At 33.5% G+C, this 22,217-nt stretch overlaps 1 protein-coding gene across 1 annotated transcript in view; it reads right to left on the reverse strand.

Annotated features, from left to right (window-relative positions):
- Positions 1-1,557: 1,557 nt before the first annotated feature.
- LOC100575915 (NK1 transcription factor-related protein 2-like) overlaps positions 1,558-22,217 on the reverse strand; it is a 31,108-nt gene continuing 10,448 nt past the window's right edge. Inside the window, exon 2 of the mRNA XM_003246969.4 lies at positions 1,558-4,401. Within this exon, the coding sequence (XP_003247017.3) occupies positions 3,764-4,401 (638 nt within the window). The 3' untranslated portion in view covers positions 1,558-3,763. The remainder of the gene's footprint in view (positions 4,402-22,217) is intronic.

Genomic DNA, 22,217 nt, shown 5'->3' on the forward strand with positions numbered 1-22,217 from the left:
CATATCGATATGGAGTGATGAAAAGTTCGAAATATTTCAGTTACCGATAAATGTATGGAATACAATTCAAGTCTACAACTTGAATCTTTGAATCTTGAATTTTTCAAAATATGTTTTTTGGGAATTTGCTGGCAAGAGTATATTTCTTAAATTATTTACTAATCATACAATTTTAACAATTTTTGTCATACGTGTAGCATCATTTATTTTTTTTCTTCAAGTCTTTCTGTTATCTTGTATTATACTGTACCTATACAATCATATTATTATTTTGTTTATGATTTACGTAAAACTGTTATTCAGAAAGTTTCTTTTCGACTATCGGGCTGGGGGTAGTCCGCGGAAATAATAAAATACCACTTAATTTATTTATTTTGCTGGCAATCCAACCAAAATCATTATTCGCGACCTATTATTATATAGGTCGAGTAAAGCCGTTCAAAACACACACGATCCTCGCGCATTATCACCGTCACCCGTTTTATGCACATTACGTACGTCATCGATTTACTTAGTTTTTTTTATAATCGCGTGCGTTGCGTGCGGTCTCCGAGTCTCTCGAGAGATCGGCGCGCGATCGTTATAATATAAAATAATAATAATATTATAGTAGTCCAATAAAAAATGATTTATGTACACAGACGCCCGCCGCGTGCATATACGCTGCTGCTGTACACGTTTTTACTAATATATATTATAATGACTATCGCGGTCGACGTTTTTTTTTTTTTTTTTTTAAATTACGCTCATTTAATCCCTCGTGGACTTAGCGCGCGGAGAGAGAAAAAAAGTGCTAGAATAACAACCGCTAATATATTATATGACATTACAATGTTTGTGTACGGACACACATGTGTCGCCGCTATACGGGGTAGGTACGCGTATATATAAAATAATACGATATTGCACACATAATATCAGCTATTATACATATAATGATATGCTGGTATCGGGCGCGCAGTCGCGAGGGGGATGGGCCTGGAAATGAAAACAAGAGTGCTTACGACCGAACATAATAGGTAGTCCGTTTATTTTTCATAATTTATTATACTGTACATGTGGTAGTAATTTACAACGAACACGATATAATAATAATATTATAATACAATATCATATATAGTTTATTTACACATATAGCAATAATAATACGTATTATAATACGAACAAACAATAAAAACCGACCTAATTCTATATACGATGATAATCTATATAGTACAATGTAATTAGATTATAATGTATGTGTACACAGTACACGCTTATAATACATTAAAATGTTGTATTAATATATTATATTTTGAGTGTATGAGTGGTATACGTTCGAGAAACAAAAAAGATACCGGTTCGAATTGATATAGTTTACCTATAATATTATATAGTTCACAAATCTTAGCTATGAATCGATATTCAGACGATACAATAACTATAACGTATAAGTATAATAATAATAATATTAATAAATAATTTAACTGCATTACATTTTCTGATATTATTTTGTATAAGTAGTTGGTTAAAAGCCAAAAATCATAAAAAAAACACGATTAATGAACAATAACATAATAATATTATCTAACAATAAAAATGTGTATAAAAATAGTAATTATATTTGTATTAAATTGATATAATATTGCAAAATGTGATCGGTGGGCATTTGCAGGTCGGATATGCGATAAAATCAAACGAAAAAAACTGTTTCGATAATTACCTCGGCCCGACTCGACTCGGCCGAGGAGTGTGTAGTAATAATAATAATAATAATAATAATACAAACAATAAACATAAAAACAGATAGGTAAACAAAACAACAATAATATAAAATATACATAATTTATTTGATGAGTTTACACGAGATGTATCATGACGTACCTATAGGTACTGCAGAGTGATTCAGGCTGTTCCGTAAAAACTTTGATAATGTTCTCATAATATGTCAGTCGACTCAGTCGAATAGAAAACCTTTTTTGTGAACGTGGGATTCCACTGAGTGTACTTGGCTATCTGTCTGATTAATATTGAAACTTGTAAAAGCAATAACACAACAATATCGTCGTCACCAAACCTCCTATTTTTGGTGTATAGAGGTATCCGCGGAACTAGATTTTTGAGAATTTCTGATACCCTTAAAAATCTAACGTTTGCATAACGCCAAAATAGGATATTATATAGGCACCTCTTACACAAAGTTTGTACGGAACAACGCGAAACATATCCCGCAGTATTATAACACGTTTAGGTAACCTTAAGGTTTGGTCCAAAAACCAACCGATACATTTCATGAGGCCTGATATCATTACACCTACACGACACAATATACACATAATTAGTATGATAACAACAATTATATCCACGTGGATACACAATAATAATATATTATATGCTTTTATACGTGTCGATCGCTCGACTATTGCAGACACGGTTCGGATCCTTACGAATGACCACTTCCATAGATCAATATTATATTATTACAATATATTGAATTATGTCATGATATATATATAACAAGAATAAGACGTAAAATCGTAATAGTTTACACAAGATACCTAATATACATAATATTATTATCATATGGGTTTGCGGTGATGGGCGCAGAAGGGGTACGGAAAACATTAGCTATAAAATATTATCATAACATCACGACGACATAATATTATTATCAGCGTCATAATACGCGGGTACATATTAATATATAATATATTATATTATTTACGTATATTATACGTTATATACCTATGATATATGGATCCAAGTATTCACGGTTATCTGTTGGTATAGAACATTAAATACCGCAGTGAACACCCAGCTGCAGCGGTCTGGACTCGGAATTTTGGTCCAGGAAACCCGTTTTTTCGAGTGACAAAAATACGATTCCGGACGATGTGCTGCAACGAACCGACCACCTCGCATATTCGTATAGTATCGTTTTAAATATTATATAATACCACTGCAGTAGTCGCCACTTATTCGATTCACTTTCCGGGTCCAGAGCATTTGAGTCTACATTAACCGGATAAGTCGATATAACTAATGCGATAAAGGTCAAAGAATAAAAAGATTTATGCATAATATTGCATGTCGTAGTAAAAAAAATCTATTTTTTTGTATACAGTATAGGTGTACCTACTCTTGGTAATAATTAATATTTATTTTAAACAACGTGTAACTTATTTATCTCGTCCATTAAGAAAAACACATAATATGAAATTTGATAACGATACAAATATTTTTTTTCTCAAAAATATTTTTTTTCAACGACTTCAGATTTTGTAAAAAAATATTTTCAAAAACATCGAAGAAATAACGCGTTAATGGTCGAAAAATATGCGATCAAATCGGGAAAACGGTCTAAAACTATGTGGAAAAATGCACTTAAAAATACACATCGGCCCCGTGGTTAACCCACATGCTGCAGTGATGTATAGCCAGTAAGCATTAAAGGCATTTTTTTTCCCATGTGTTGGTACGTCGCGTAAATCTGGACCACAGCTATAGGTCCGACAGGCGAGGATCAGTGGCGACTACTGTAAATCGTTATAATAACTATTATTGTCGTCGCGGTGTCTCGTCGACATGCCAAAGCCGTTTCCGGCTCGGCGGCGCAAAAAATATGATAATATCGTACACAATTATTATTATTTTTATTATTTTGAGATCTGACGGACGCCGTCTCGCCGCGGTCGTCGCGCGCCGGCGGCCGTGGACGGTGCAGGGGGCACGCGGTCGCGTTATTATAATATTATTGCAATATTTAGGAACGGGAGACGGGACATTACGACGGCGGATGGTGGCCACCGATCGTGGAGTGGTGCGCGCCCAGGTGGTGGAAGTACGCGGCGGCCGCGGCGGCCGAGTAGCTCTGCGTCTGGTAGTGATGCGCGGCCGAGTAGGCCAGCGGGTGGAAGAACGGCGGCCCGCCGGTGGCCGACGACCCGGCCGGGCCGGGCGGCGGCACCGTCGGGCTGTTCACGTCCAGCCCGGGGTTCTGCTTCTTCCATTTGGTCCGCCTGTTCTGAAACCATATCTTCACCTGGGTCTCGGTGAGCGACAGCGACAGCGCCAGGTTGAGCCGCTCGCACACCGACAGGTACCGCGTCGTCTTGAACTTGTTCTCGAGCGCCACCAGCTGTTCGTACGTGAACGCCGTCCGGGCGCGCCGTGGTTTGCCGCTGCCTCCGTTTTTCGAACTGCCTCCGCCACCGCCACCGCCGCCAACGCCTCCGCCGCAGTGGTCGGAAGACGACTTGGACTTTTTCGCGCTGCCTGCGCCGCCGCCGGCGCCAGTCGACGAACTTCCGTCGCCACTGACCTTGTCCCGGTCGTCGCTCATGTCGCTGCCGCAACCGTCGCCGCTCACGCTGATGTCCTCGTCGTCCTCGTCCATTATGTAGTTGCGCGAACATTCTTCACCTGTGAACAAAAACAGTTGATGACGACGATGAGTATGTTTTTATCATGAACTAATATTAAACTAATATTACATTATATACAAATAAATCGTTGTCAAACTACCCAACCGGGGAGAAGGGTCGTGCCGGTAGAGAACGATTCCGAAAATTGTCGGAATCGTGAAGATACTAATAATCATTATTTATTTTATACAAATACACGATTCTGAGTGATTTTTTTTATGCATCACATTAATATTGTTTGTTATTGGACCAATAGCAATGGACTTGGCTGTGGATCGCTTACACAAACACACAATAACACGCAAACATTTCTACTTTTGACATAGGTACTAAAAATATAGATTATGACGTCTAGTTATCTTATATTTCTGTAATCTGCAATGGCGAGCTTACTCGTATTAATATATAATCAAGAAATTAATATTCGGTTTTCGTGATCCAAAACGAAATTCCTGCGTGAACCACCCTATAGCAACAAGCAGCTGTCTTAGGTTGAACAACGAAGCTACCGAGTCACGTGAGGTAAACGTGAGAAAAATCCTGTGTCAATTATTATTATTATCGTATGGTGTTAGCAAGGAAGTATAACTACTCAATAAAAAATTATAAAAATTATTAACAATTATAAACTTAATTATAAAAAAATAAAAATAAAATAAAATAGAATATTAGTGTTATAATATAATATTATAGATAGTGTCAATTGGATAAGTGGTTTCAAAGAGTGGCGAGTAACTATACTAAAAACCGCACAATCATTTTTATATAATAATAGATGGGAAAGATAAAGACAAACACGTCTCTGTTGGCCTCTATACAACAAAAATAATAATATACTGTTAATATAATGTTGTGTCACGGTCTTCCAGAAATGAAAAAAACGTTTGCAAAGATCTCTTATACTTTTATTTTTATTTTTTTAATCCTTATAGCTTACAAAAAATTAATTTTAAATATTATACATGATTATCTCTTTTATTGCTCGTGTCAGAGGTAGAGATCGATACACTCTTAACTACAATATATGTATATTATATATAATAAACAAACGTCATAGTAAATTCAAGAGCTGAGAGAAAAAAAGTAGATAAAATAAACATGCAGACTTCAAAACAGGATCTTTATACTGCGGTCGTGTACCACCGCGGCACACCTAGGGCTATAACCCGCAGCTGGTTATGCTGCAGAGAGCTCAAACATAATATAAAGAATACAAATGGGAACTTTTTTTTTTTTTTGCACCTACGATGTCGTTCACCACACAAGACATACATCGGGTTTTCGCGGTCCGCGGACAAGTGTTTCGAACAACATTATAGACATTTTATACGCACCGCGTGTTTATATATTATTATATTATGTACGAAGACGGTCTCGTTTCCGGAGGGGTAACTTTTTGTTTTCCAAGAATCGCCCCGCACTTGGTATTATTACTATTATTATGATCGCCGCCATAGCGTACGAACGTCGTTAAGGGTCGTCGTGTTTGAACAAATCCTCTAAAAGATACGTCCGACCGTTTTTCCGCCCACGATATGACTAATTGAGTTTGGTTTTTTTTTATAAAAAAAATATATATAGGTACCTATGGGTAGGTACGCGATTTAAAACGACCGATAAAGTTTACGCTTTTTCGACGAAATTATCGTCCGATATCCTCCGTACCACGTGCATAACGAATCACGTTTTTTTTTTTTTTTTAATGATTACCGAATGAGGGGAAATCTCGCAGTGTGAAACTGTTTTTTTTCGGTTTCACCGTCCGATTTTCTTATGCAGGAGGTAATAAAATATTCCATTAAAAATTCAAACAACTCAACTAGAATATTATATGTACTTACACAATCCAATTTCGTTTTCCCGGAAAACAAATGCCACTCGTTATTTGCACAAGTTAAAACGCAAAGCGTATACCTGCCTATAAGGCAGGTATAATAGGTAGGTACATAATAATATTTATTTTGATAAATTAGCTTTATTACAGTGAATTGTGTTCAGTATTTTACTGCCTACTTTCATTTTCAGTGTAAAAACATAAAACGAAGTTTAAAACCGTCGACCAAGTGTCGCCCGCAAAAGCGAAAAAAATTAATGATTGAAGGTAAACGCCGTTTTTATGACTGACCACGGTATTTTCAAAATATAAAATACCAGTGAGTACACAATGTAATATATTATGGTAACCTGCGTGGCTTGGTGTATTGGATTTGTTTTCATTAATTATTACGTCCATAATGAATAAATGCACGCCGTGTCTAACAGTCGAATATTATAATGTAATTAATTGGTTTTCATTCCGTCGGTTTTATAATGACATTTAACATATTTTATTTACCAGGCTCGTACCAAAATAATTGTTTAGTCTGCAGTACATGATAATATTATTGAATCGAATAGGTATACGACACAAAAAAGTCAAAATATTATGATCGCGTTCGTAATTCTAATGTCTGGGTACATAGAGAACGGTCCCAAAAATAATGATGTGACATACAGTAATAATAATAATAAATCGTCGTCGTAATTAAATTGATGAAAACCGTCGCGAGTAGAATATAAATCGATGACGTGGGCACAGGATAATATTATAATACGTCACGACCGACGTGTTGAATCGAGTCATAAAACTACCTAATAATAATATTATGATTTAACGATACCTATAATAATAATTATAACACAACGCCATAGATAATATTATTATGTATATGCATAATACATTTATATAATTTAATTTAATTTTGTAGGACGTATCCGTCGCACGTATCGTCGTCTGTGATTGTACAGACGATGTGTGTGTTTTAATAATGCAGACTTGTAATAATAATAATTATCGTGCCGTTTCCTTGGTGTCAGAGAAGAGCACTCTGTGTGGCTGTGTAATATTATTATATTATTATGAAATAATATACAACAGAGTTATCCTCCTCCCTCCCGCACACTATACGCACACCCACCGTAATGGCAGTGCCTATATAAAATATAAACGATTATAATAATATATTATAATAATGACACGTCGCGGCGATATGGTCGGATGGAGACTGTCGCTAAGGTAACGTCGTCGTCGTCGTCGTCGTCATCTCACATAATGATATTATATATACCTTAGGGTACTCGTACATACAGAGTGATTCACCGAGTATATGCTCACCCCTTTCTTATTTTATAATAATGTATTTTTTCAAACTCTGATTTTTATTACACTTAATAAGAACCATGTTTCCATATTTATAATAATATGTCATTGTCATAGATTTATTTTACAAGATAATTAAAAAAGCGTGTTGTGTTTATTTCTTCAAATAAGCGAGGATGCAGTTTTTTACTATACATAATTGTTTAACAGATGATTTTTTTGATGATGTCAATGTATTTCAATCGGAATTCGAATGAGTAGTTTCTGAGTTATTAAAATGTACGCATTAAGGACAATTATTATAGTTATTTATTTTGACTTTATTATAAAATGAATATAATTCTCGTTTTTAGGGTATATCTAAAGATTATATTTATACTCAATTTTTAGAAAATATAAAAATGTTGATGTAATAATAATTAATAGTAGTAACAACTATAATTTTAAAATCTTCATAGCCTCCACCATATTTTCCAAGACCTATTAACATGGATCTAAATTACATTACCCCGATCACATAATAATATGTACCTGTACAAAATTAACTAATTAAACAGCTAGTTAAATTAACTTCAACTATAACATTTCGATTTAGACGGATACATCAAAATGTTCAAAAACAATTGTGACTGAGTATATGAACAAAAAGAAGTTTGTTTCGTCACAGGACACTGCTTAAATGATGTTTAGTGTAATAATAATAATATGGTCTTTTAGTATGGGTACGTCTTAAAAATACCAAAAATCAAAGTTTCAATAAATGTATTATTACAAAATATAAAATCACCCTGTATAAGTGCGAGCACCTGCAGTACTGTGTATATGACGAGTGTGCGCGTGTAATGATTAGGGGATGGTGCGGAGGGGTAGTTATTGTATATTAAGACGTCGTCTGGCGTCGGGTCAACAGCGCTCGCACACGTAGAAATTAAATTTATATAACACCACAGTTGTGCTCTGATGTTTAGTTGGCTGCCAACACGTCGTATTTTATTACTATTAATGTTATCGCGCATACCTATATCGTATATATTGCTGTTATATTATACGCCATATTACTATACGGTATACGGTATACTGTATTTTAATATGTATAGACGTATGGTATAATACGTGATTTCGGTATGGATATACTTTACCTATATACTATCGCTGTAGCCACGACAGGGGTCTACTTTGCTCGTCCGATATGAGAACGATCAACGAATATCTTAAATTATTTTGGGAAGATATTTCTTACCGGACGTCCACGGTGACGGTGTTAGGGCGTATAGGTATAATAATATAGTATCTATGATGTTTTTATATTATATAAAATATTATACATTTATAGAAACCGGAAAGTGAACAGGCAAATTATAATATTATTTTGAATATTGTTATTATTACCTACTATTATTATTATTGTTATTGTGTATAATATAATATAGATATATATATATATATATAGATAGGTAAACACAATTATTTACCGCTTATAATAGGGTCCGCCGCAGCCGCCACCGCCTCCATGGTAGCCATGGTGACGTTATCGTTTGTTTACACAGTCTCTATTGTTTTTCCCGAGGCCTCTGTCGCCCACCCCTTCGTCGCTAGAACCACCCCCACCACATTTTCGTGGAGCTCTCCCACCTTATCGTCCCCCACCGTTCAGCCACTCCCGATTTGCCGGAAAATGATTCGCGCGCGGTTCGCGCCACCGCCCTGCCGAGCAGCTTTCGAAAGCCTCCCGAACAGTGTAACGACCATAACTATATTAATAATAATAATAATAATAATAATAATAACGACAACAACCGAATTTCGAGCTACACGGCGTTTAAAACGCGTTTGACCAAAACTCATTGTTTTTGTTGTGGTCCAATAAATAATTGTTCGTCTTCAACATTAAAAAATATGAACACTCGTTATTTATAAGTGTAGAGTATTTTTTTTATTAGACTTATACAAGACAATACACTTTTGCAATGAAAAACATAAGTATAGTGAGTGGTATTACGACCTACCTCCAAAACGTCTTGGCTATAATTCTTATAACCAGCAAAAACTCGCCCAAGACGTCTGTATAAAATCACACTGACGAGATCCTTCGACGAACCCACTTATATTATATCGTCCTTTAAAGAGAGTAGCAAAATGTGTCGTACTGATTGGTAGTTATACATAATATAATATATCATCCAGAGTGCTCTCTAGCTCCGGTTGTCCGCCGACAAAATTGTAAGCCGGATCAGAATGTGTGACGTAGATTTAAATGATGAGTGTCGATAGTATAATGTCAGATAATACTCCGTATATATAGGTACCAAAGATTGTCCACGAAAACTGGGTACACTCAGTAGCCTACATTTCTCAGTACCCTATACATATTTTAGAATTCTGTCTGTGGGCGATTGTAGACGATCCATTAGTCTATAGTTTCATGTCCCGCGCAATCAGAATTCAAAAATACGTATAGGATATTAAGTAATATAATATGGGTAATTTAATTTTACACTGCAACCTGTTTTTATTGGACACGCGGTATATGATTATAATATTATTGTGTACTATATACTCGTGGTGATGGTGTGGCAGGTGGTAATAGTCGTGGCGACTCGTATGGTTCAAAATGTCGGTCTACCTGTGCGAAGTATACATCGATCAATTCAAAGCCCTTCCCGGTTTTCAATTTCACACCACTCGGTGTTCCAACTATATCTACTGCAGGTATATATGTACTTTTAAACGCCATCGGAATTTTCGTTCGCAGAGTTTCAGCGGGTTAACCAGAATGATATTGTACCTATCTATTATATCTACAATATTGTCGCCGAATTGAACGAGAATAGGAAAAAAATTAATACGCCTCGAAATTTGACGCGTAGGTGTATCGATCAATATTGTTTGGACCGCGCCCGTCAATATTTATTCAATCGATTTGTTACCTATATATTTATTATGTCAACTCGGCTGAAGTCTCGTGCGGTGTATATATTATTTGTGTGTGTGTGTGTGTTTTTTTATCCCCTTACATTGTTTTCGAGTAGTTGCTTCGACTGTTACATAATTTATAACGCGCACATACAAAATTCGAATAGTATATATAGATATGTATACAAGTATACAACAATGTAAATTAAGTTAACGACGACGTCTAATCTACATAATCGGCACACGGTTATCGCGAGGCGTTGGCGCTCCGTTGGCGTATATACATAATAATTTGTTTTCCAAAGAGAATCAGCTGCTGCACGTGGCGCCGACGCGACTTATTTGTAAAAATATATTTAATTATCGGAGAACGGAAGTCGTTTAGGAGTTTTGTATGTTCTTGATTTATAGCAAACCAAACTACAAATCGATTCCGTATATAAAAATGAAAATGTCAAATCCACTTTTTTTGTAAGTTGCATATATTTAATAAAAACTACTTGATAATATTGATATTATAGGTACCTACTTGATTGTTGAGCGTATTAGTATTTTATAGAAAAAATACACCTAAGTCATTTGGTTTTTAACACCTTTGTATTTTATTCTCAAATATATTATTTGGCGCGGCTAGTTTATTTTTCCAAAGATTTGTGCAAAGTAGTGTAACAACAGCCAATATTACAAAACTTTTTGATAGGTAATGAACATGTTTTTGATTTGTCCTAATATACGGTGTATACACCATTACACCACGACGTACTGTGTTTGTCAAACCACTTTTCACCATATTTCATTAATATGGAATTAAACTACGCAAGTTATTTTTAATTTTTAAACACACGTAGGTAGTATTATGAAACTAAAAATGTAAAAGTTAAAAATATTATGTCATGCCTGACTAGCGCATTAGTTATTATAATTTATAATCAATGACATAATATTGGTGTCAATTTTTTAAAAACGAACTATATAGTATTATTTTTTTTATTCTTATGAATTTATTAAACGCTGATTTACAAATATCAAACATTGAATAACCTATAGTTTCACTCGTGTTTAACAATCGATACTTAAATATTATAATGTAATATAAATCGTTAAAGAAAACATTTATTATCTACAGCGTATCATAATATTGTATTCAAATGTGTGATACTATATAATTTATATTATATATTGTATAAACTATACACTAAGAAAAGATTTACTGTCATCCAGTATTCTTTTTGAGAAATAAAATAGAATAAAAATAAACACATTATATAGGTACTATGATCATCATAAAATATAAACACACAGGTAGGTAAAAACTAAAAACATTGGATAAACCGTATAATACAAAACTAAAATACAATCAAAAAACATCAGACCATTATGACAAAACCCAGGTATAAAAAAGAAATCTGAAACTATTATAATATAAAGCGCCTTCGAAATTCGAATATATGGCAACACATTCACAATCACCTCATTGCCAAAAACGATTATGGAATCACGCGATAATATACGAAGCATATTAATAAAAATAATTGACAGAAAGCCTAAACTATGAAAAGTCGCGAAGATAATATAAGAAGCTAAAATCTCGTACTACAACAGTTAGGAGAATCACTACAACCAGACGATCAGTTCAATATAATTAATATGATCGACTTCTAAAAGGAAACTACTACATAAATTTAAGTTATAATAGCGTTTATCGTAAATTCGATCTTAACGCGTGACCGTAGATGCAAATACCATTTGGATCGATGAGAAAAAAACACACATGTAATAATAATATTATTATTCATATAATAATAATATTATTATGTTGGTCGAAGGAAAATTATATTAATATATTATATATAATTAATACACGTGGTGAAAAAATTAACTACGCGAACTCTATTCGGCGGTCGCTGTAAATTGTACCTCGCTATGCTTTTATACCGTTCCGTTTATAATATCATAATAATAATAATAATAATATAACTGTAGGTATAGTGTAGTACAACAATAATATAGTGAAACTATATTATATTATAATTGTATTTTAGTGTTTACCACCGAGGAAACTTTCGGACCGTCGTCGTCTTCGCCAGTCGCCACCCGACGAATATTGCCGTGTACCATACCACCTCACGCGTGATACCGCACCCCTAAATTATTATTATTATGTACTTTCTGTGCGATCCGCCTATCTTTCCACATTGTTGTCCACTCCCAACCGCCGCCCTCATTCCTCCCTCTACGTGCGAAAACCGTCGTGAAGTTGTTCTTTACGACAGTAATTATTATTATTATCATCATCGTCATTATTTCATTGTACACTCATATATTAATGTTACGATTAAAACATATTATTATATAATATCGCGTTAAAACTTTGGCTGCGGTGGCTATATCGATCGGCGGGCTACATAATATATAACACAATATTATATATTATTATGGTTTTGGAAATATTATTGTTTACTTTTTACCTCGTGTATACAGTAATACTATTATATTGTATACGACACAGTACACTAAAGAACAACTTAAGCACCAGAGCCGTTTTCGTTTATATTACATTATTATGTCAAGTATACATATACCAACAACCATTATACTATAATATAGGACCCTGCTCCGATACAACTCGAACTACTGCTGTGAAACGGAGACAAAAATATATTAATTCTAGTCGTATACGAAATTAAATAAAATTAATATCAATTACTGCAGCATTACGTACGATGAAAAATAAAATCTATAATAATCTATGAAATATAAAATATACAGCAAACGAATAATACGTATGAATATAAACAATTTATAATATATAAAATATCCAACTTTTAATCTAATTATTTGAATACCAAAAAATATTCTTTTATAATATATAGGCACCATAAGCTAATTTTTAGTATCAATAATTTTTTTTCAAAATATTCAACCAAATTTTGAGTGTTTGAAACGATTTATCATCCATCAGTTCAGCACGATCGGCGAAAAACCTCAGTGTTTACGTATTTGGTTCATAATAAATTAACGGAAAAAACACGCGAAATAGACTTGGTCACAACTCACAACTCACAGTGGCAATATTATATAAAATTCAATAGTTTTTATTCCAACCACCGCATATAGGTATATTATATTATCTTCGTTGTATTAAGATTATTTTTTTTTACATTGACTCGAGGAGAATATTTGATCTCCTAATTATTATCAAAAATTACGAATCGTCTAGTTATAGGCAGCTATAGTTTTTTCTTAATCGTTCGATCTATAACTAATAGCAATTTATTCGAACGTATACTTGCATGCGGATACTTGATTCGGAAAATACTTGCTGGGTCGTATATAATAAAATATATAAATTTATGACAAATACAGCTGTATATATAAGTATCTACACAGTGGGTCTACGCGTATCCCTGTTTTCCCGTGTTAACCTAATGGAAAAAAACACCGAGTGGTCGACCCTGTAAACAGTTTATATTATATTATTTCATCGTATGACGTGTCGTATATAATAGCCAAGTAAGATATCCGTAGCAATCTTAACTGCAACACCGTAATATTTCACTCCAATAAACAATATTATAATATCGTCAGTGGATCGAAAATGTGCATGCGCACAATGCACATATTGCATACGCTGCACGATGTCGATATACGAGGGCTATAATATTATTGTATTGTAACAATAAGGTTGAGAATTTGGGATATGGTACGCAATATCGTCATTTTTAGTTCCTGCTGTTTTAAATCGTTGCTTCTCAAGTGAAAAATGTGTGTTTGAATCGATAGTGATTATTTTAGTGCAATTATTTGCATTGTGTATTTTTTACTAAATTAATAATATATTTTTTTAGTACATAAAGTGGCAGATATTGCGGCAAATTCCTTCCCCAGGTACCTATTATATAGATATATTACAATACAGAATACAGATATACCCATGTCGTTATAGTATCTACCAAATATTATTTATTTATTTAATTATTCAGCGAAAACAATCACGGTTAAATAATTACAATAAATTACATTAATACTGATACGAACACCAACTGAGCTATAAGCTCATATCTGGTATACGGATTTCATCTTTATTACAATTAGTTTTGTAGTAAAATACTTATACAAATAAAAATACGATCTAATTAATTAAACATAAAATATAATAGTACCTAGAATCTAGATAGATATACATTAGAAACTTTCATAATATTATGAAAGAGACGATAGTAGGTAATATTCGAATTTTTGTTTTTCTTTATATTTTTTATTCTTAAAGTATAGTTAGGTATTATACAAAAACACAACAAAAAAATACATATTTTTAAGTGTATTATTTTTACTTTTCTAAGGTCTAAGAAATAAGATAGAGCATAGAGCATTTTTCGAAATTTTTATATCCATTTTCTATTTTTTTTTCAATTTTTTGTGTAACAAAATCCCAGTCCTAAATATAATCATAATATGCGAGTGATACAATAATGCGTTTTGACGCAACACAATAATAGATAATACACCTATAATAATATAATATGATATTATACAACATTTTATAAATGTTATAACTGCGGTTATAACATGACTATGTTACAATGCAAAGTTATACATGTGCACCATAAATGGACGATTAAACGAAGCACAGTTTGCGGTATTTTTATTTCTAATATATTAATATTTTCACGTTATATTAGCTGTAGGTATACGTATATTACGCTGCACTCTCTATCGTCAGTAATAATAACTAATAATAATAATATATAATGTTATACGACTGTGGTAAACTAAAATAACTATAAACAGTGCATTAAATGTTTTTTAGCATATTGATGTGCAGCCAATTTTATGTCCGGATAACTGCTGACGACAAATTAATGTGCTACGGTTGCTGCAGTATATATACGCACAAATTGCTCGCGAGCGTTTTATTTTATTATTTTCCAAGTCGGAGAAGGCGGAATCGTGCGTTTTTAACTGTACGGGACTTTGCGGAACGAAAGAAAAAAATAAATCGTTATGTTTTGTACACTTTTTGCAGATCACAGATAATATTATTATACGCTGGAACGCGAAAAAAAAAATCACCGCACAAACCATCACTAGTTAGGATTCGGATAACACTTTAGAAAATTCTATTTATCGAAAATCTGTTTTCGACAGCACTTCTATAATATGTGTAATTATTAGGTAATAGATAAACGTAAATAAATACAAATAATACAATATTAAAACTATACAATTATAGCAGTGGTTTTTAACGCTCTCAGCTGTTACGATTTCGAATTCCGAATCAATAATAATAATAATTGGTTTTTTTAGCTATATAAATTATTGTTACAGGATTTCCGTATAAAAGGCATACAATAATATTGTTTCCGAGTAAATGCACACAATACTATACATATAGACGTCGACTTGTCTTATACATTTGACGCACATAACACAATATTAATCATATTATACAGGACGTCGGTATGTCTCGTTGCGTTTGTCCTATCCTACTTTGCTCAGTACATAATATTCTGTAAGCATTCTCATTAATCTTTGGATAGAGTAATTGAGCTTTGAAAATATCAACTTTAAAAACTATTGCGCGAACACTGTTTACATCTTTAAATTCCAAGTATTATGTTATACATATAAATCGTGATTCTATAGAGCAGCTATATAGTATAGGTAATAGGTATACCTAATTAATATTGGCAACACGATATCAATATGGAAATAAACCAGCCGTGCCATTTGGGTGGTGGGGGAGTGGAGGTCGACGGTAATAGCTCCACCCCAAAATTTCAGACGACCATTAACATATATTTTTTTTTTGTTATATTAGACAGTGCGAATTGAAAATAAAATGCAAACGCATTATTTTCCGGTTATAATAATATTATTATTATAATATAAGCTGCAGCGAGGACAAACGCGCGGCGAGACACACCCTGTATATAATGTAATACATATATGCGACCGCCTACGCGTATACCGTTGGCGCCGCCGCGATGACGAAGAGAGCTGGAGCGGGACGTGGCTGCTGTATAGTCGGCGAAACCGGAGGGACGGGACAATCGGCGCGGCGGCGGTGTGCGGTCCTAAGTGCGCGGCGAAGGTGTGGGGGACGATTTTTATGGGACAATCGTATAACACGGTCCGGGGATCAGCGGGAGCTTAACTTTCAATTGTGCTTTGATAGCGCGCAAAGCTTATCTCGCAAACGAGCGAGCGCGCGCACTCTATCCTCGCCCCCGCAGCAGACACGCGCGCACACATGCACACACACAACGGTTTCCGGCCCGGAACCAGAGGACAACAATTAATTTCATGCCCAGTAATTTGGATTGTATTGCGCAACACGCGCTCGCCCCCCGCACGACCGTGTAATTATATATATATATATACACACAACCCCTGCACAAACCCCGATGACCACTGCGACCACACTATTTTTCTATCTAACCGGACCGGAAGTCCGTTCATCCGCGACATTTTTTCTCGTAGCATACAATATTATACAGAGTGAGCTCGACCTATATTATACACTAGCTGCCCGACATTCCTCCGGAAGAAATTATTTGTTTATAATTAAATTTAAAAATATATGACTATTTTTTGGCTATGAAAATGATATAATATAATTACATATTGTAGTTATTATTATTGCTAATTTCTGAAAAATATATTATATCCAACATTTTTAATTCAACCATTGGAGTGGTAAATTGTATTCTTTTAATTATAGAATAGAGATAAAAAATGTAACAATAAATTATTTAATATAGTTTAAAATAATATAAAATAATTATAATTTCAAACGGAAAGAGCAAACAAATAAATAAATAATTAATAATAATAATAAATAAACAAACAAACCGGTTTCCTTCGTCTCCAAAATCAAGTTAGATTCTTATATATATATATATATATATATTATATATATATATATATTATATATTATGTTTAGGTATGCGTATTCTCGCATAATACAGAATATTATTATTATTTTTATAATATGCGACATGTTGCTTTATTATATAAACGCAAGACTATTAACTTTTATCACGTAGAGTTAGTCTTAACGTATTTGGAATTTTCTTTTCATAAATCATGTGTGCATTTGCTATGACTTTGAACTATGTAAAAACTTTAATAGGTATGTATTACATTAGATACTTTTCGAAAAGATTACAGATTTCCTAGAATCACCCTGTATGTATAAAATGGGGATGAGTTCGATCGCCAGGAAAATTAATGGGATTTGCATGGTAGGTGTAAGATTGGCGGATACTCGCATTTCACACTATGGATAATATTACACATATATCATTTAGGTATACAGAGTGACCCACACAATCCATTAATTGATTTTGAAATATTATTTAAAAAATGGTTATGCGTTACTTATGTAATTGTTTTTTTTTGTAGCACATGATGAAGTGATTTATGATTTAGATGTTTGTCGATTAAACTATTCTGAACTCTTAAGTGTTTTTGATTAATTATGAAATCAGAAAAAAAATCACGATTTCTGTATTAGGGTTCACTAAAAATCTAAGAGTATATTTTATGTAAATGCTTTCAAATGTCTAATTTTTTTTTTTTGTTATGTTTATTACGGTTTCAACAATGAAGTCATTAGACGGAAAAAAACAATTTATATTTTATATTTTACATTATTATAAGAATATGTACATTAATCATAATAAACATATATACATGACAAATATAATTAGGTGATATGAAAAATAATAGTCTTATAACCTATAATAGCAGGTACATATTATGTGAAATATTTAAATTCGGTTTATCGATTTCAATTTGAGATTAACCATACGAATTTCGTGCATAGCTGGTATTATTATGAACGTTTGTTCAGGTGGTGGTTGGAGTGGCGTGCAGAACTCGCGACGGGTAATAATATAATCACCGACAACGATATAATACCTAAGTATTTAGTATATACCTAACATATTGGTAAACTTTGCATTTTAAAGAGTGGCTCACTCATGAACTAGTTAGTCTTTGCTCACGAAAATCGAACTTTTTTTACAGATTATAATACCTAATTATAATTATAGTAGAAAAGTGCATCTATTACCTATAGGTATATAAAAATGTGTATAAATATAATTTTTAAAAAAACAAATCTTAAAATCAAATACTCGTACTTATGAGCACAATAATATCACTATGATTACTTTTACGATTGGCTTTCTTAATTCTGGACATATTTTTGGTTCAAACACATAAATAAGGAAACCAACAAATCCACAAGGATTTAATTTGTCGGTATACTATACTGCAATTTTTTATTTTTTACTGTAGGTACCTATACACCTATACATTATAATACTGTCGGGTATTACTACGACAATAATAATATTATAGTTTGTATCTATAGTAATATTATTATAATGCGGATATGCGACGTTAAATGCGCGTGCGCGAGCAGTTTGCTGCTCAAATCTCGCTGATGGTGTCTAACGAACTGGCGGCGGCGATATAATAGTAGTTATATGTATAATGTTATTATTACGTTATAATAGTGAACCGCGCGTGAAACGTTTTGATCGCGAAATTTATGCTAAACCGATCGAGGCGAAACGTCCCGCGCCGCGGAAATTCAACGAAAACCGCAGCGGGTTTTAATCTCTAATCGTCGTACGCATGATATAATAATAATAATAATAATAATAATAATAATAATAATAATAATCATATACACGTATATTAAAATGCGTGGGTGTTTTGTAAATTATCAATGTTAGTGTATTATCAATTATCATTATTACTATCTAACAAAAACAATAATTTTAGAGATCGTATGAGGAGTTTGTCCGCAGTCGCATCATCATGGGTCGCATCTATTGACCCATTACCCATTGACGTCGCGTCATCGTTATCCATATCCGTATTATAATATTATAATGAAAATTGATGATTTTCCACAAATGGGTTGCCATATAATTCAAATAATTTATTAAAAAAATTATAAAATTTAATATAATAACATATAACGGTGCAATAAATCTGTCAAAAATTGGAATGTCTTACCACGATTTGTTATAAAATTGTATTTGTCATTTGACCGGGAAAATAGGTGCTTTTTTTTTGTCTTGATTATATTAAATAGGGTCACAGGATCGCTAAACCACTTTATGATGACAAATCTGGGTCGCAAGTAAAAATTGGTCGAAGAGTGAATACCACTGATGTAATATAATATATAATAATAGGTACCTAATTAATAATATATTTTAATAGATTTAAAGTACCTATTTTACTACTTTAATATTATGTTATGTGGGATGGACGTTCATTGTTAATAATATAATAATATTACGATAATTAATTATTATGACTGAAATAGGATGAAATAATATTCAAACGTTTCCGTCGATGACGAATAGACACGTCGACGTCGGTGGCGGCGGCCAGCGGTACAGCGGCGGCGGGCGTATATTTATAGTCACGGCGAGTATATTACGTTTAAAGTGATTTTATTTTCGACTACCAAGGTGAAAATAATGCACTACTTTTTCTTTTATTTTATTTTGTGCTGGCTTAACCATGCCAAGCGTTGCTGTCCGATCCAATAACCGCCGTCACGTCCGACAATCATAATATTATATTTTCATTCACAGATTTTTTAAACCATGATAATATTATACTAATACATTATATATTTATATCCAAGATAATAATTTTTAACGTTTGCACATCCGCTCGTCGTCATTACAGTTTAAAATAATTATTACGATGGCCACCGACGAGTTGCAGTTAAAAGTCAGGACATATATTATAATATTATCTAAGATTTCGACGTTTAAATATGTCTATCCAATTTCGTTTGAAAAGATTTAAACTTTAACTTAAAACGCTCAGGCGTAAATATAATCCGATTGTTTTTTTTTTATCCACTGAACGGCCAGCAGAATGAACGGTCTAGTGATTTGTCGACGCGGTGAATAATTATGGATATCTCCGGAACGACTAAAACTTGCAGGTTGATAATATTATAGCCTTTGATCTGCAAAGTGTGTTCCACGTCGTCCGCGATTTACCATGTGAGTCTAAAACGGCCGGGCTCAAGAGGACGTGACACCCGGTTGCGCATTACCGAAGGCTAACTGATTTGGGGCATAAAGTCGCCCGGAATCGGTGAAATTTTAAATACTCGTGTAGTTTTACCGGTTGTACTGCGGTGGCACTGCAGTGTAACAAAAATCCATTGTTTTACTCGAAATAAAAATTATTATAACTATAAAAACGTTTTTGGAATTTTTTTCTCATAATTCGAAGTAATCTATACATAACAGAGTAATCCAGATACTATAGACCATACTTACAACTGTCCACTGGTCAATGCGGTATAGTCATTTTGTATATTATTGTCCGACGAAGAAAGACGTTAAAATTATACACGTGTGCGCGTACGAGTATGATATATTTATGAATAATATTATCAAACATAATATATTATATAGTATAAGTGATTAAACAGCTGGCGTGAAAAAAAAACTCGTAAAACTCAATAACTTAATCTCGCGATCCGCCTCCGGGCGTTTATATTGCAATTATTATACCATAATAATATTATATCGATAATTTATTGTTGTTATAGTGTGATGTATGCTCAGTTAATAGTCATCGTGATATTATCATATATAGGTTCCTAAATATTTTATTGCATGACGAGAGATCAACCACAATAAAAGTGCGCACAACGTCCCTAAATACTTTATTCGGTTATTTTTTTTTTACGGTCTTCTCCTCCGACCGTCGCACAATAATATTATACAAACGCACCGCACCGAGCGTGCGACCTCGTCGCACTAGGCACAGATGTTTTAGAACGTTTTATTTTTTAGTTCTCAGTAGTTATAATATGAACTCTATGCACACGCGGTATACAGCTAAATACAGACCGAAACGCTTCGCGTGTATTATATAATAACGCATTAACGTGTGTATACCGTTTTAACTATTGTTACTGTATATTATGTACATTTTATTATATTTTTCACTCAATGAAATACTACGCGACGTCGCCCGTTTAAATTAAAGATCTTGTTTTTAAAAATAGGTACTCCCGAAAGTATCGAGGCCAAAAGTGTTTGATATTATAATATTATTATGATGTTTTTTTTTTTTTTTTTTGTATCGGTCGATCGAGTTTAATTGGCTACCGTACACCTTTGCTCGCCGAGTGTCGCTTGAATGTGTACCTATATATATATGTATGTGTGTGTGTGTGTGTGTGTGTGTGCCATAGGTCGCCGCTCGTGTTTTAATATACTCGAGGTACGTGGTACGCGGCTCGAGCGTTAAAAGACATTCCGGTGGCATTAATTACGTCCAACGCTGTCATTTCGGTTTACAAATATCCGTCTCGACGTGTTCATTAAAAATGCTGTTGAACAAATACAAGAGCTGTGTATTATCTGCGCCACTATGATATTATAATATTATAATACCGAGCTCAGGCGGTTTCATTCATCGGCATCAACTAGGGCTACTTTGTATTATTTCGCTTTCACGTCTCACATATTATTATTATTATTATCTTCTATTAATTGTATTATATTATCATGTTCCGTCATAATATTATTATTATAAAGCGTCCGAGAAAAAGAACGATTCCCTCGATCAGTCCTCAATCATTTCTATAATATAATATGATGTTTTATATCGTGCACGGGTTACGCGATACTATATTATATATTATATATTATAGAAAAAGCGAAGGAATAAAAGCGATGGGCGTAACACGATTGCGG

The sequence above is a fragment of the Acyrthosiphon pisum genome, chromosome A2, assembly GCF_005508785.2.
Source record: "Acyrthosiphon pisum isolate AL4f chromosome A2, pea_aphid_22Mar2018_4r6ur, whole genome shotgun sequence".
Taxonomy (NCBI): domain Eukaryota; kingdom Metazoa; phylum Arthropoda; class Insecta; order Hemiptera; family Aphididae; genus Acyrthosiphon; species Acyrthosiphon pisum.